This window comes from Macrotis lagotis, chromosome X, assembly GCF_037893015.1.
Source record: "Macrotis lagotis isolate mMagLag1 chromosome X, bilby.v1.9.chrom.fasta, whole genome shotgun sequence".
Classification (NCBI taxonomy): domain Eukaryota; kingdom Metazoa; phylum Chordata; class Mammalia; order Peramelemorphia; family Peramelidae; genus Macrotis; species Macrotis lagotis.
Window position 1 is genome coordinate 650,092,800 of NC_133666.1, and position 16,882 is coordinate 650,109,681.

General features: G+C 40.3%; 1 protein-coding gene across 3 annotated transcripts; it reads left to right on the plus strand.

Moving 5' to 3' along the window:
- Nucleotides 1-1,083: 1,083 nt before the first annotated feature.
- Nucleotides 1,084-8,286, plus strand: LRRC25 (leucine rich repeat containing 25). 3 transcript variants are annotated; one of them, XM_074204777.1, is made up of 3 exons: nt 1,084-1,208; nt 1,768-2,279; nt 4,406-8,285. In XM_074204777.1, the coding sequence occupies exons 2-3, from the start codon at nt 1,777-1,779 to the stop codon at nt 4,575-4,577; spliced, it is 675 nt and encodes a 224-aa protein (XP_074060878.1). In that variant the 5' UTR covers nt 1,084-1,208; nt 1,768-1,776; the 3' UTR covers nt 4,578-8,285. The 3 variants fall into 3 exon arrangements, with proteins under 3 accessions (XP_074060878.1, XP_074060880.1, XP_074060879.1); XM_074204779.1 differs by having other exon boundaries at nt 4,409-8,282; XM_074204778.1 differs by having other exon boundaries at nt 1,208-1,291; nt 4,406-8,286.
- The last annotated feature ends 8,596 nt before the right edge of the window (nt 8,287-16,882 follow it).

Sequence of the window (16,882 nt, forward strand, 5' to 3'; positions counted from 1 at the left end):
TTGACAACTAGCTGGGCTCAGTTTAGAATTTTGGGATAGGGGAGATTATGAAAAGCCTTGATTAAGAAGCCCCCTTCAGCTAAGCCTTGAAGGAAGATAGGGATCTTATTGAATGGAAATGAGGAGGGAGAGTATTCCAGGTGTGGGACTGTCTATTCAAAGGTGTGGCAGTTCCAGAAAGAATGTGCATCTGTGAAGATGCTTAATACAGAGTCTGGCACCTAATAAGAACTAAATAAATGTTTATTCCTTTCTCTTCCCCAATGCCACGAACAAATAATGGGAAATAAGCCTGGGAAAGTAGGTAGGAACAAAAAGGTGAAGGACTTTCAATGAGAAGCCGTGACCTATTTTATTCAAGAGACAAGAGTGAACAAGAGGAAGTCATGAACCTTCGTGAGCAGTAGGATATGGTCAGAGCTGTGCGTTATGAAAAGTCTATCTGGCAACCATACGACGAGTGAATTGAACAAGGAAGAAGCTGTAGAGGGAAAGGTTGATTCCGGAGGGATTTGGATGGCCTAGGAAAAGGGTGATGAGGGCTTGAACAGAAGTGATGGTTGTATTGGGGGAGAGAAAAGGAGTCATTCTGGAGTGAGAAGAATGACCCCCCCTCTTTAGAGAACCACTCATCTGAAGCAAAGACAAAAGTTGCACAGATTAGAATGTGCACCATAAAGGACTGGCAGTTGGCTCTGGCCACATTGATAACAGGGATCCTAGGGGTCCTCAGGAATCCAGCCCAATCCCCTCCCTTTTTGGCTGAGGAAACTGAGCACAAGAGGGTGGGAAGTTACCTTGTTCTCCCATCTCTATAGCCTATGCCTCAGGTGTGCTGGTTTTAAGCAAAAGTCCATTCCGGGCAGGGAAGTTTTTCAGAAGAGAAGAGACAGGGTGTCCCATATTCCCTCATCCCAGTGAAGCTAGAGCCTAGACCCCAGACTGGCTGAACTGTGCTCCCCCTTCCCCTTCAGACTGTGAGAACTACAGCTTCTCTGAGAGTTGAGGGGCAGAAAGGGGGAAGGAACAGAGGATGAAAGGGGAGGGACTCAAAGGACTAGTCTTATTCATCCCACCAGTCTTACCAACAACAGGGGCTACGCCTGTTCCTCTTCTCTCCCAATAGGGAACCTCACTGAGTTGCTGAGAGAGACCAAGAAGACACTGGCTCTCAGAAAGTCACCCTTGACTCTGGATTCTCTATCCAGGTGAGTCATCCCCTTCCTCCAGGAGTCCTCATAGCTTTGAAACTGGACATCTAGCCTAAGATCCTGCCTAAGGACTCGGAAGAGTGAGTGAGAGAGAATCTTCAGGGATGGGGGGGGGGTGCAGAACTCTCAGCCTGAACTCTGAGCTTAATAAGATGCTGAATTCCCTCCCCGTTTGTCCAGTGAGGTTCCCTTCCTTCCTTCCTTCTTCCCATGCTGGGCAGGAAATCCAGGCCTCTATATGTAGAGGTGCAGCATACTCCATCACTTCTGGCCTTTCCAGGGTGCAGACTGGGGAGGTTGAGTGAACATTTTAGGGTTGTGGCTTGGGCTGTGGTCAGAGGCTAGGGCTCAAAGGTGGTATCCTCTTTTCCGGAGCAACTGCTTCAGTTACCTAGGGTTGGGGGGGGGGGGTAAGGTTGTAATGCAGGGCCACTGCGGAGCTGCTTTTGTCCCACAAGCTAGGAGCCTCAGATTCATTTCAGACCACAGCTAGGAGCCTGAGGCTCCTTCCAGGCTCCAGAGAGCTCTGAGACCTGAATTTTGGATGTTTCTTTAGGTCACAGGGATGCAGGTTTCTGGGGTCTGGCTGCCCCTCTTGCTTCTGTGTTTGTTCCTGCTGCTACCTACTTCCAAGGGCCAGAACACGACCCAGAGCTTGAACAACCAGACCTGCAGATGTCCACATAGCGATGGAGACAAGAATGCTAACTGCACTAGTAGGTGTGAAGAGAAAAACCATACACTCTCTGTTGGGACCATTGTGGGCATCACTTTGGGAGTGGTGATGCTGCTAACTGGGGTCATCATGGGCATAGTCCTGGTAATCCACAGGAAACAGAAGTGGCACAACCCTGAACCAGGACCTTGGAAGCCTTCAGAGAGCAGTGGGAGCTCGTCCTCTGCCTGGCAGCCCCGATATGGCAGCCGGAACTCCGAGCAGCTTTCTGTGGCTACTAGCCCTGGCCTCTCTGTTGCTCCAAGCCCAAGCAACCCCAGGGCTCTGCTCTATGAGAATGTGTTTCTGGGCTCTGAGCCTGGCACCCAGAGTCCGGATCCCAGCCAGACCAGGTGAGTGACTGGCCCTCACTCTGACCCTCCCAAATATCCTCTTTTCTTTCCATCCTTCCCACCCTCTCCTCCCTCTTCAGGCTTTAAGTATAAGAGTTCAATACTTATGACCTTCTCCTTGGAGCCCTCACAATCACTCTCCATCCACCAGTGAGAGCTTTAAATGCCAATCAGAGGAATATTTTATGCTAGAGGCAGTGAAGGAGACTGAGTCCTGAAGAGACTCAGTTTCAGAATTCCTAGATGAGCCTTATCTGCACGCTATTCTTGTGCTCATTTTACTTGTTAAAAGAGACATGAATTACCTTAAATGACTGATAACTGATGAGATGACCCTCAGAGGTGAATCAGAGGGGATGGGCCATCCACTCTTGTCCATTTCCCCTACGACCAGTAGGAATTGGTCCAATGGAAACAGTGTGCCAGAGAGTTCTGGAAGAAGAATCAGGTCTAGATTCTAGATCATGCTTCCTCCCTCCCCCCTTTCCCTCCCCTCACTTTCCCTCCCTGAACCTTGATTTTCTTTTCACTTGTAAAATGGCTAGGCTATTGACTAAATCAGAATTAACTGTCAGAGCTGGCAGGGACCTTGGAAGATCTTTAATCCAGCCACTTCTTGAGCTCGAACATACTCTGCGACGTTGCCTGACCATCTCAGGCTTATCTGCATGAGCTCTGGAGACAATCCATCCCATTATTGTTAGGTTTGAGTGGCTAAAATTATACATGGGGACTTATATCAGCACCCCTTGGTCTTGATTTTGTCCTATGGAACCAAGCTGAATAAGCCAAGACCTTTCTAAATGACAGCTGTTTAAATACCTGAAAACAGTTATCATGGCCCTTCACCTCCCTCCCCCCATAGTGGCATCTCTTCTCAAATCCAAATCACCCTAGTTCATTCACTAGAACCTTATTTTCTAGATCTCTTCCTATGATGGTTGCCCCCCTCAGGATACCTACAGTTTTCTTTTTCTTTTTTTTTTGATTGATATTTTATTTTATCTTTCCAATTATATGCTATGAAAGTTTTCAACATTCATCCACTTGCATATTTATAAGTCACACAATTTTCTTCCACCCTCCCTTCCTACCCCCTTCCCTTCCCTACAGTTTTCAATGTAGCTCCAGAACCAAATTCAAAATTTCTAATGTGGTATGAGCAGAGTACAGAGAAGAGCAGGGCTAGCACCTCCCTCTTCTATATTATGCCTCTTAATAGAAACTGGAATTGCTGTTAGTCAGGACCTGTGGTCCCTTCTGACTTTGACCTTCCAGATAATCATAGATGTCAAGCTGGAAGATACTTCAGAAATGATTCTCCAACCCTTTCATTTTTCAGTTGAAGAAAAAGGGTTGGAGAATCTAAGTGATTTGCTCAAGGTTTCTGATATTTTCTTTGGGCAATCCCCATCTCCAACTCTTCCAGAGCAGTAGTACAAATTGCAGAAGGGTTCGAGGAGGGCGCTAGTCCAGTGACTCTTTGGAAGAGAGGAGTTAACCCAGACCTGGACTTGTTCAGCTCCCTCCAGTCTTGACCACGCAGGGCGGTGTAATAAACACAATGGCTTGACTTGAAACCCAGAAGTCCTAGGGTTGAATCCTGCTTCTGTGCTAGTTGTACGACCTTGTGTGTGTGTGTCATGTAATTTCTCTGAACCTTACTTTCGTTGCTTATAAAAGGAAGGGTTAGATTAGAGGACCTCTGAGGACCTGAGTTCTAATGTGGTCTCAGACACTTATTACTTGGATGATCCTGGGCAAGTTACTTCACCCTGTTTGTCTCCGTTTCTTCATCTGTAAAATGAGCTGCAGGAAGAAATGACAAACCACTCCAGTGTCTTTGCCCAGAAAACTGACCCCTCAGCAAGTCACTTCATCCTGTTTGCCTCACTCTCCCCATCTGTAAAATTAGCTGGAAAAAGGATATGGCAAATCACTTCAGTGCGTTTGTCAAGAAAATCTCAAATGGGGTCAAAAAGAGTTGGCCATGATGGAAAACGTTTGAACGGTACAAGGTCCCTCCTTCCAGCTCCAAGTCTATAATCACTCACTCCACGAGAAGTGGCTCCCCCCCGCCCCCCAGCCCAACCATTTCCTAACATCTGACTCTTTCCTCCTCTAAGCAGAGGGGCTTTACAAGACGCAGAGGACCTCTACATGAACTACGAGGATAGCTCCGGGGCTGAACATCCCATCTATGGCAACGTGGATAACGTGACCTCCCTTCCAGATCGCCAAGCTGCCCCTGAAGCTGGGGAGGACTACGAAGATGACTATGTGATGCCAGGGTGCTGACCTCCCCAGACTTGGAACCCCGCCAAGACCCTGACCCCGCCGAACTTTATGCAAATGAGCCAGTCAGCCGGCTGAGCCCGAGCCTTCAGGCAGCCGGGAACTGAAGAGAGTTTGGGCAGTCCCGAAAGTGTAATAAAGAATTCGGTACAGGCTGAAATGTCTCCCCCTCCCCCGCCCCACCGCCCTCCCTTCTTTCCCCAGTGTCCAATTCTGGTCACCAGAGCTGCTCTCCTTCCCCTCCTTCCGCAGAGAAGAGCTGACCAAACAGGAAGCCACCCCTCCCCCTTTGCTAGGCTTGAGCTCCAAAAAGGGAAAGAGAGGGGGGAACTGCGTTTTGCGAGATGGACTGGGTGGACAGGCTGTGGGGGCAGGGTGTGAAGTGCTGGGGCTGCTTCATCAGCAGTGACTGGAAGGGCTGGGTGGCCCTTCCTCAACATCCCCAAGGGATGTTGGAAATCCAGGGCTGGTGGCGAGAAGGACACTCCTCCCATAGATCCGCTAGCAACTCCTCAGAGCAAGATAATTCAGCAAACATTTATTAAGAACTATTAGGAGACACTTGAGTCTTACTAGCTGTGTGACCTTGGGCAAGTCATTTAATTCCATTGCCTCCCCCCATTAAAAAAAACCCTACTATACATGAATGTCTATGATACAAAGATTAAAAAGGAAACGGAAAAAAAAGGAAAAGAAAGTAGTCCCTGCTTTCAAGATACTAGATGCATAGATACGAAAAGACAGCATATATAATATAAAATATAATATGTAAGGTTATAACATTATATACATAGATAACATAATTTATGTCTCCTCAGGGAGAGGAGAGATATGAAACAATAGTTTTATGGATGATTAAATCAAGAGAGGGTTTTTTAAGGAGAGGAGAGACATGGGCAAGGTTTCCACAGCAGGGAAGAGGGGAGAGAGATGAAAGATAAGAGAGGGTTGGGATGATAGAGTGTTCAAGTTGCAGGAGAAGCTGGGAGGGGGTGGTTCGACACTGATGCGGGGAGAAGGGGCTATCTCTTCCACTGGAGATAATTCCACTGGAGAAAAGTGTACAAAGGATGTGAGGTAAGGAGAAGACAACAAAAGTGAGTCACAAGGGTACATATTCCTGGGCTTTTAGAGCATCACTTCAGCAACACTGTGGGAAATGGTTTGGAGAGGGGAGAAGCTGGAGGCAGGAAATTTAGCAAGAGGATTTTGTGGTGATCCAGATTGAGCCTCCCTCTATATTGGGGTACCTTGCATTTTTTCATGCTCTAGAATCATCCAATTTTCCAACTACCCTGGCAGCCTAGGGATTCCAACTGGTGGCATAGATCCGAGTGTAGAGAAGTGAGGGTCCCTAAGACTTTGGAGAAGAGTAATAGAATTGGACACGCAACTGGTCCCTGCCACTGGGAGATGGGATCTTGTGGTATTATGGACTTCTGAGTAGAGGGAAGAGCTGGAGTATCAGGGTTCAAATCTCAGCTCTCCTATTTACTACCTATGTAATGTTGGGAAATCACTTTTTTCCCCTCTGTGAACCTCAATTTCCTCATCTGTAAAATAGAGTTGAAATGAAGGCTTTCTTTCTGAGAATCCTTCCAGATAGAAATTGATGATCTCACACTAGCTATCATTTCCACGAGGCTCTTCACAACAACCCAGGGATGCAATAAAATAAGTAGTATTATTTCCATTTTACAAATGAGGAAACTGAGGCTTAGGATAAGTGACTTTATTTTTATTCTGAATTCAATAAACCTCAGATAAAATGAGCATTCCCATATATGCAGTGTAGATAAAAAGGAAAGGAGTATACAGTACATGAAACTGAATCTGAGATTAAATAATTTATTCAGATTCACACAATTACTTTTGAGAATTGAATTCGAGTCTCTTTTAACTTGAAGTTCAATTGTTCATTAACATCATTCAAGAACACTGGAAGTGTTGAAAGATCCACTGTTCTCTTATTACCCTTGAATAGCCTAGCTTGGGCCCAAATTCTACTCTAGGTCTCAGGCTTTCCTCCCTCTTCTATGGCTCCTTACCCACCCCACTCCTTCTTCCAGGAGTAAAGCCTTCAGTGGCTGGCGCACTTGGAGGTAGTAGACCACAATCCTGGCCTCTTTCACAGGCCCTTGAGTGGAAGCTAGTTGCTAGCTCACCGGGTGCCTGGACTCTCTTCATGTATGTCTCCAGCCAGAGAATCTCTTGGTTCTTCCTGACCAGCCTTTTCCTTTTCCTCTCCCACATCCCTTCTCCAGAGCCAGAGTGATCTTGGATAAGTAAGACAATGTCTCTGGACCTCAGTTTCCCCATCTATAATTTAATTAGATGATCTGTAGGTCTCAGCTCCAAATCTACAATAGGAAAGTCAATATTGACAATACCACAAAGTAGGCATTATCTCCATTTTATAAAAGAGGAAATAAAGAAGACAGCTAAATGACATGGGGAGGATTTGAACCAAATAATCATTCAGTCAATAAACAGAAGGTTTCCACAGCAGGAAAGAGGGGAGAGAGATGAAAGATAAGAGAGGTGTTGGGGACACTAAAAAAACTCCAAAACAAAACAAAACAAAAACCCCCAAAAGACAGTCCCTTCAGGAGCTTAAAATCTAATGGGAATGACAACATGCAAGCAAATCTATGCAAAGCAAGTGACATACAGGATAAATAGGAAATAATTAACAAAGAGAAGGTATTAGAATTAAGAGGGTTTAGAGAAGGCTTCCAATAAAGGATGGAATTTTAATTGAATCTTCAAGGAAACCAGGGAGAGCAATAGGTAGAGTTGACGGGGGAGAATGTGGTAGGTATGGAGGACAAGCAGAGAGAATGCCTGAAGCCAATTGTCTTATTCAAAGACTAGACAAGAACTCATTGCTACTGGATATAAGAGTATGTGTCAGAGAATAAGATGTAAGAAGATTGCGATGCAGATCTTGAATTCAGGTCCATCTCTCTAGCCCTGTGCGATGACTTGTCCTAGACCAAACAGTCAGTTGGTGAAAAGGAAGACTGGGCCCCATTGTGAATGTGACATTCAGAGTAGGAAGAACTTCACCCAGGTTTTGAGGCAGCAGGCAATCATTCCCCTGTCCCATTCTGCAGTTTCTTTTTTTATTGTTATTATTTAATTTTTATTTTCCCACAATTACATAGAAAAACACTTTTTTTATTTCAAAAAATTTGATCCATTTAGTATTTTATTTTTCCCCCAGTTACATGTAAAAACAATTTTCAAACATTTGTTTCCAAAACTTCCAGTCCCAAATTCTCTCTCCCTTCCTTCTTATTCCTCTCATTGAGAAGGCAAGAAATTCAATAAAAGCTCTGCATGTATAGTCATGCAAAACATTTCCGTTCGTATTGGGAAAGAAAATATAGTTAAAAAAAACCTTCCTAAAAAGATACATTTCATTCTCCATTTCTATTACTGAGAACCATCAGTTCCCTCTCTGGGGATAGATAGCATTTGTCATTATAAGTCTTTTAGAATTGTCCTGGTTCACAAGTGATCACTTTGCAATATTGCTGTTATTTTGAAACATGGTACATTTCACTTTGCTTCAGATCATGTGTTTTCAGGTTTTTACAAGAATATCCTGCTCATCCTTTCTTAAAGCAGAATGGTATTCCATCATAATCACATACCACAATTGGTCCAGCCATTTGCCAATTGATATGTCCTCAATTTCCAACTTCTTGCCATCACAAAAGAGTTGCTATAAATATATATATATATATATATATCCTTTTTTTTAGGTTTTTGGAAGGCAAATGGGGTTAAGTGGCTAGCCCAAGGTCACACAGCTAGGTAATTATTAAGTGTCTGAGGTCGTATTTGAACTCAGGTACTCCTGACTCCAGGGCCAGTGCTCCACTGTGCTCCCCCCCCCCACACAGCTGCCCTTATAACATTGTTTTTAAAAATTTTGAGTTCCAAATCCTAGCCTTCCCTCCCTTCTTCTCCTCACGTTGAGAAGGTAATCAATTTGCAAGCAGCCAAAACATATTTCCATATTAATGACATTGAAAACAAAAAAAGATCAAAAAACCAAATCAACAAGAAAAATAACATTTAAAAAACAATATACTTTGATCTGTATTCGGAATCCAACAGTTGTTTCTTTGGAAGTGGGAAAGCACTTTATATCAGAAATCCTTCACAATTGTCTCAGATCTTTGTATTACTGAGAAGACTTACATTCACAGTAGATCTTCATACAACATTGTTGCTACTATGTACAACGGTGTCTTGGTTCTGTTCACTTCACTTTGCATAACTTCATGTAACTCTTTTCAGGTTTTTCTGAGAGCATCCTGTTCATCACTTCTTACAGCAGGAAAGTATTTCATTACAATCATGCAGCACAATTTATTCAATCATTCCTCAATTATTGGACATCCCTTTAATTTCCAATTCTTTGCCTCCACTAAAAAGAGCTGCTATAAATATTTTTATACACACAGGTCCTTTTTCCATTTGTTTGTTCTCTTTGGGAGAAGTAGTGGTTTTGCTGGGTCAAAGGATATGATTTTCCTTTGGGCATAGGTCCTAAATTGCAAATTCTTTGCCTGTTGTTCTGAGTTATAATCAAAGGACAAGAGAACCTGTCTTCTTTCTCAGCCTTCCAAGGTCATGCAAACTCTGAGCTTTGAGGTTTGGCTTTAGATCCTCTTGTGTATTTCTTCACTGTGGTTAGAAAGGTCTTATAACATAAGAAGGTTGTTGACTATCAACCAAGGGTACTGTTGTGGGCAGGGGGGGAGGAGGTTACTTCTCACTTATCCTCAAATTGGGTTCTATGGTCTTCCAGGCTGTCCTGTCTGCTGCCTCTGCAGATCAAATGGCTACAATATAGAGAAAGCTTCCTTTCAGCTCTTTCTCCTAGGTTTCAGTGAATGAGTCTGTGTGGGGCCCCACTTTGTTCTCTCACACATTGTTCTTCCTGTGTCCTTCTTCCTACTTCCTTTTTTTAAAGATGGTTATTTTATTTTTTTCCCATTTTATGTAAAGATATTTTTCAGCTTTCATTTTTGTAACATTTTGAGTTTCACAATTTTCCCCTCCCTTCCTTCCCTCCTGTTACCCATCATGGTGAAGAACCTGATATGTTATACAAATATAATAATGTTAAATATATTTTCATGTTAGTCACCCTACTTCCTTTTTTGTGCCCATCTAACCTTCCCTTGGGTGAACTATTTTCATCTCTCCCTTTCCCTTCTGGGTTCTATTCCCATTTTCACAGATCTTCAAGGCCCTGATTGGCTAAAGCTCTGGAGTATGTTCTCATACCTGGCTCTTCTTTCCTTGAGGATCTCCAAACTCTCAAATGGTTTGTTTTTCTATGAAAACTACCCCTCTTGCTCTTCCAAGACTGACATACACAGCTTTGAACTATCAGGGACTGAACTATATAGTAATTTATGGGAAGACAGGAATGAGCAAATCCAAGTGCTTTGAGAAATTGAGAAAATTTATTCCCTATCAAATTTCCAGTCTCAAAGATACCTGAAAGAATTTTGAGGCGGGAGCTAAGAAATCTGATTCCTGTTTCCTTCATTCAAAGGATCTGGTTTGAGTCAGAAAAATTTGGAACTGAAAAGAATTGATTCTTAGTACTGAAAGGATCCTCAGAAGTTGCCCACTGTCCTCTTTCCAGAGGAGCAAACTAAAGGAAAGAAGAGTGGTTTAAAGTCACTCAAAAAATCTGTGGCAGAGTCAGGACTTAATCCTAGATCTTCTGACAGCCAGACTCTGATTTGCTGATTCACACTAAACTGAGGTAGAAGGTAGAGGCTAGAAAGAGTCAATCAGTCAAATGTTTGGAGCTGGATTCTTGATTACTGTGGAAGCTCCCTCCTTTAATGCAGATCTCAATCCTTTAAATTTTAGCAGATGGATTTTATTAGTTGGAAAAATTTCAAAGTGGACAAGCTTCTCTTTGGTGACATGGTCCTCAGAGGATAAGCAAGGGTCATTGCTACACTGATGCTCAGAGTCTTTCCAAACTAATAGGTGTAGCCAAATTTTGATCATAGATAGAATATTATGAAATCCGCTTCCCATTTGTTGATAGAGGAGGGGAGATTATGGATGTAGAAAGTTGTATACGATATCAGGCACGGTTACTTTGTAAATGGTTTTGCTGAACTGTTTTCATGATAAGGAAGGATCCTATAGCATGGTGGTAGAGAATTTCAGTGCAAAAACCAAAATATATCAGCAAAATTTAAAAAATAGCCAATTCAGGCTAATCACCTTAACATAAGGACTCATTGGGGAAGACTTTTAGGCAAGGATTTAGAGCATATAAAATAATGGATAATGATTGTTAGAATGGTTCAGGGCACCTCTGCACTTGGTTGGGTTTCCCAAGTGACTCTGAAAGTAATGCAATTGCAAAAGCAGCCTACACTTGGCTAATGTCCTGTTTTCTGCAAACCTTCAAATAACCAGGCTTTTGCCTTACTAATTAATCAATAAACCAATGAACCAATTAATTAATTAATTAACCAGCAAGGCCTTGTAGAATAAAGTTTGACCACTAGGTGACATTGGCTTCAAGACATCTCCTAACTGGTTTTATAAGAGGGATCTTATCTGGGTCCCAGTGTCCATTCACTGGCTTATCCAGAAGTTGCAAAGTAGCAATAATTTCTTTATTTACTAGAGGGTACTTGCTCTCAGACTATTCCCCTATCTTCCTGCTCCCAGGGTTCTATGACTCTCAACTCAGTGATGACCTTTCACCCAATAGTAATCTAGAGGCATAGAAAAAGACAAATGAAATATAGATCTAAAATATTAAAATTATATTTTGTCTACAGTTATTTTGACAGTATTTCTCTTTCTATCTCTTGCTGCTATGCTTTGTTGGTAATATATAGAAATGCTGATGATATAGGTGAGTTTATTTTATATTCTGCAAGTTATTAATTGGTTTTTAAATTTTTTTATTTATTTAAGGCAATGAGATTAAGTGCATAGGTAATTAAGTATCTGAGGTCAAATTTGAATTCAGGTCCTCCTGACTCCAGGGCTGGAAGTCTATCCTCTGTGCCACCTAGTTATCTTTTTTTTTAATGTTTTTTGTAAGGCAAATGGGGTTAAGTGACTTGCCCAAGGCCACACAGCTAGCTAATTATTAAGTGTCTGAGATCGGATTTAAACTCAGGCACTTCTGACTCCAGGGCCGGTGCTCTATCCACTGTGCCACCTAGCTGCCCCCAGTTGCCTTTTTTTTTTTAAATTAATTGTTCTTTAAATGTTTGATAGAATTCACTTTTGAATCTATCTGTCCTTGTAGATTTTTTTCTTAGGGAGTTCATTAATGATTTATTCAATTTTTTTCTGAAATGGGATTATTTAACTATTTAATTTCCTCTTCTGTTAACCTGAGCAATTTATATTTTTGTAAATATTCATCCATTTCACTTAGATTGTTAGATTTATTGGTATATAGTTGGGTTATTAATAGTTCCAAATTATTATTTTAATTTTCTCTTCCCTGGGGGTGAATTCATCCTTTTCATTTTTGAAACTGGTAATTTGATTTTCTTCTTTCTTTTCTTTAAATCAAACTCACCAAAGATTTATCTATTTTATTGTTATTTTTTCATAAAACTATCTCAGTTTTATTTATTAGTTCAATAGTTTGATAACTTTCAATTTTTATTAATCTCTCCCTGCATTTTCAGAATTTCTGATTTGGTATTTAACTGGAGATTTTTAATTTGTTCTTTCTCTAACTTTTTTAGTTGAAGGCCCAATTCATTGATCTCTTCTTTCTCTATTTTATTCCTGCAAGCATTTAGAGACATAAAATATCCCCTAATAATTGCTTTGGCTGTATGCCACATTATTGTCATTGTCTTGAATGAAATTATTGATTATTTATATTATTTGTTGTTTGATCCACTCATTCTTTAAATTAGGTTATTTAGTTTCCAATTAATTTTTAGTCTATTTTTTCATGGCCTTAATTACATGAGATTTTTCTTGAATCATAGATATTAAAATTGTAGAACTATCAATATGGCTCTGGACCCCATCTCCTTTTGTTTGGGAAATTTCCTTAAATCCAATTGACTCTATTTTTAATATAACCCAAGCAATCTGTATATGATCATACATGATTTATCATATAATAAAAATCAACGAAAGAACTAGTTAGAAACTATTCTCTAGACTGCTTGGTCTAAGCTCCTCATTTTAATTCTCTCAATAGCCATCACATCTCCCAATGGTGAAGGAAGAAGGATTGGGGGAGGTGATGAGAGCCATGAATTATGTGAAAGCATTAGTGAATCTAGAGAACTTCATTGCTCTTGGGGGAAAAAAGAACCCAAACAAACACAGGAAGAATGTCAGGAAGGGCGGGTAAAAGCTTAGCTCAGATAGACAAATGCCAGTTTGCAGAACTTATATAAACTAAATGGGCCATGCAGTATCTTAGTTTTATTGGAATTGAACAAGACATGGTCTAAGGTGACCTTCCTGATTCTGGTCAACTAAGCTCAGTGCTTAGGTTAGAAGCTTCTGGCTATCTGGGTATTTGATTCAACACTCTCTCACTTTTTGGTAGTGGTATCTCCCACTTTATCATAGTCACCTTGTGACATAAGTGCTATAGTGTCACATTAAAGATGTGAAATTAGTTCTCACATGAAGCCCTTTTGATTGTCTGGCTTGCGATTGGTGCTTTTATTTAGCCTACAGAAAGACAATATATTACTTGGTTAATTATCCAGTTAGGTACCATAGCTAAATGGACCACTAGATATCAAACAAATAACTCAAGTCTTGTAGATTTACTTCCTGTGATCTATACATAGAACATCTTATTCTGCAATAATAATAATAATAAATAATGTTTGTCCTTCATTTTTGTTTTGTTTTAGGTTTTTGCAAGGCAAATGGGGTTAAGTGGCTTGCCCAAGGCCACACAGCTAGGTAATGATTAAGTGTCTGAGGTCAGATTTGAACTCAGGCACTCCTGACTCCAGGGCTGGTGTTTTATCCACTGTGCCACCTAGTTGCCCCAAGATAGTGAAATTATAATAAAATGCTAAAGGTAAGCATGATAAGTCATCAGACTGAATAAGGTTCCTAACAGTTCTTTTATCTTTTCCTAACTTGACCAATGTCAAGGGGAATGACTTTGAGATATATCCTTTCAGTGAAAGGACAATAGAACTTTAAGGAGTTATGGTTTTCTCATTATACATTAAAAATAAATAAATGTTTAAAATATATCACTGTATTTTGTATCTATTTTATCTATTATTTATCTGTTGTTTGTCATTACCCAATATGTTCCTGTTCTCTTCCTCCTAAAGAGTCAATCCTATAACAAAGAATAAAAAAGAAGGGGAAGATGGTAAGGGGAAAATGGTCAACAAAAATAGCCAATATATAAAAAATATCTAACATTAGATGTGAGGTTCCACACCTCTAGTCCCTCACCTCTGCAGAGAGGCAGATACAGGAAACCAATATGTTTAATGACATATTGTAATATTGTAAGCGGAAGAAACAACATTATCTATAAATGAATGCTGTGAAATTTTAATGATCATCTTTGCCGATGATTCCCAAATCTATGTATCCAGTTCTAATCTCCCTTTTGAGCTGCAGTCTTAGACCATCTGCTATCTTCTAGATACTAATTATATGTCCCTTCAGTATCTCAAACTCAACATGTTCAAAACAGAACTCACAATCTTTTCCCTGAAATCCTCTCTCCCTTCCAAGTTTCCTTTTTTACTTTACTTCCATATTCCCAACATAGAATCTTCCCTCTCATTCTCAACTTCTTCAAGGAGCCCTTCCCAATCTTAATGATAGTGCTTTCCTTGTGTCCATTACTTCCAATTTATCCTGTCTATATCTTGTTTATATTTAGTTCTTTGTATGTTGTTTTTCTCCCCAGTAGATTCTGAGGACAGGAAATTTGTGTGTGTGTGTTGGGGGGGGTAGTGAGTTAGTCAAGCAATAGACATTTATTAAATACCTACTCTCACCCATTTTAATCTGTTGCTCATATACATATATGTCCCTTTTTCTACTCTGACACAAACAGAACTCTGATATAAACTCTTATCATCTCATACTTGGAGTATTGCAATAGACTTCTGGTTGGTTTGCCTGCCATAAGTCTCTCCCCACTCCATTTTATCCTTCAAATAATAAGCAAAATTGCATTCGTAAAGTATCAACCATATCAATCCCTAATAAATTCCAGTGGCCACCAATTTCCTTCAGCATCAAATATAAAATACTTTGTTAAGCAATGGAAACCTTTTACAGTTGTGCCCTTTCTTACATTTCCAAATTTCTTATACTTCATTTCCATTCTTCATGCTCTAAGATTCAGCTACACTTTCTGTAGAATAGTGTTCTTGCTATCCTTCACAAAAGAACCCATCATCTCTCAACTCTAAAAATGTGGCTCAGATTCTACTTTCTGAAGGAGCCTTTCCCCAACTCCCCCCCCTCACTTCCCTCCACCCTTCACTACTCATTCTTTTCTTCAAAGAGTACCTTCCATTTGCACTGTTTGTATCTGTGCATGGATATGGTTGTTGCCTCCCCTATTTGACAGTATGCTGTCTTTAGGAAAAGACAAACCTCCTTTAATGACACCACTAGAAACAAAGGTCATTTCAAAAACAATAGTCAACTTACATTGAAAATCCTGTCCTTCATCTACATCCAAAAAACTAAACTATGAAGTCTAAATGCAGAGCAAAGCATACTATGTTCATTTTTAAAAAATTTCCTTTACATTTTTTCTTTCTTATGGTTCCCACCCCCTTAATATTAATTCTTCTTTCACAACATGACTAATATGGAAATATGTTAAACAGGATTATACATGTATAATTTAAACTAGATTGTTTGCTGCCATGGGGAGGTGGGGGAAGGGAGAGCTGTAGAAAAATGTGGAACTCGTTAACTTGCAAATGGATGAATGTTGAAAACTACACTTGCATGTAATTGAAAATATCCATCTAAAAGTGTTTTTAAAAAAATCTGGTCCTTTCCTTTAGCCTTCCTTCTCACTTTAGCTTATAGAGGTCAGTAAAGGCAACACTAGTAGCACAAGAATGTTCCCTTTTGGGGGCTATAGATGGTGCTAGAGAGCAAAAAACCCAGGCATTGCTTCCAGTAACAGGATTTTTTTTCTTCCATCAAGATTGCAGCAACAATAGAGTCAGCAAACTTTTCAATCAGCTCTCAGAAAAGAAATACAACTCTTTACAAAATATCTGTAGATATTTTGTACACATCAATCAGATTTTGAATTCCGTGACTCCTGGTCTAGAATCTTCCTTTCTTTGGCATCCTCTCCTTTTCTGCCTTTATCTGCCTGTCTCTGGTAGCTTTTCTCTAGCTTCTAATGTCCCAAATCAGGATTTGTTGCAATCCATTCCTAATTTAGGATCTGAAATCCCACCTTTCTATCATTTATGACCCTTATCATCACCCTATTTTCTACAAATAATAATTTATAGTTTAACTGTTTGAGTGACCTGAGTTTGAATCTGGCTCCAGACATGTACTGGTTGACCCTGGAAAAGTCACTTAACCTGTAACTGCCTCAGTTTTGTTATCTGTAAAATAAAATTAAAAATGGAGCCTTTCTTCCAAAATTTGTTGTGAGGATCAAATGAATTAATATATGTAAAGCATCTTGCTAGATCCTTTAGGTGCTAAAATATATTGATATTAGTTAGTATTGTTATCCTTCACAACTCTGAAAATATTAATAATGCAAATGAGCTAATGGACCACGATACATGGCTACCATTTTTAACTCAGTGCTCTGTCTTAAACAGGCGTTTAAAAGTAAAGGTCCTCTCAGTATATGTATCTGAGGGGCAGTTTTTTTCTCAAGTCCTTCTGAGCAAACAGAGATTAAATGTCTTACCCAGGGTCATGCAATTAGTAAGTGTCTGAGGTTAGAACTGAACACACTGATCACAGACTATGCATAGTTTAGTGACTCTGAGTGCCTTCCTACCAACAATTCGTTAATGTTTCCAATCTTCCATAGCCCACTCAGTAAATTTCATTTTCCTTGACTGTCATTCTTGCCAATTTGACAGGTATGAGGAAGGATTTCAGAATTGTTTTCATCTGTACAATTCTTTTTTTTAAATGATCTCTAATTGAAAACTATAATACTCTAGGTTTCTACTGTGAATAGCGATTAGGTATTGTTATCATTTTTCAGTGCCTTTTCCAGAGATCTTCAATAGTTCTTTCAAGTAACTTCTACCATGGTGGCT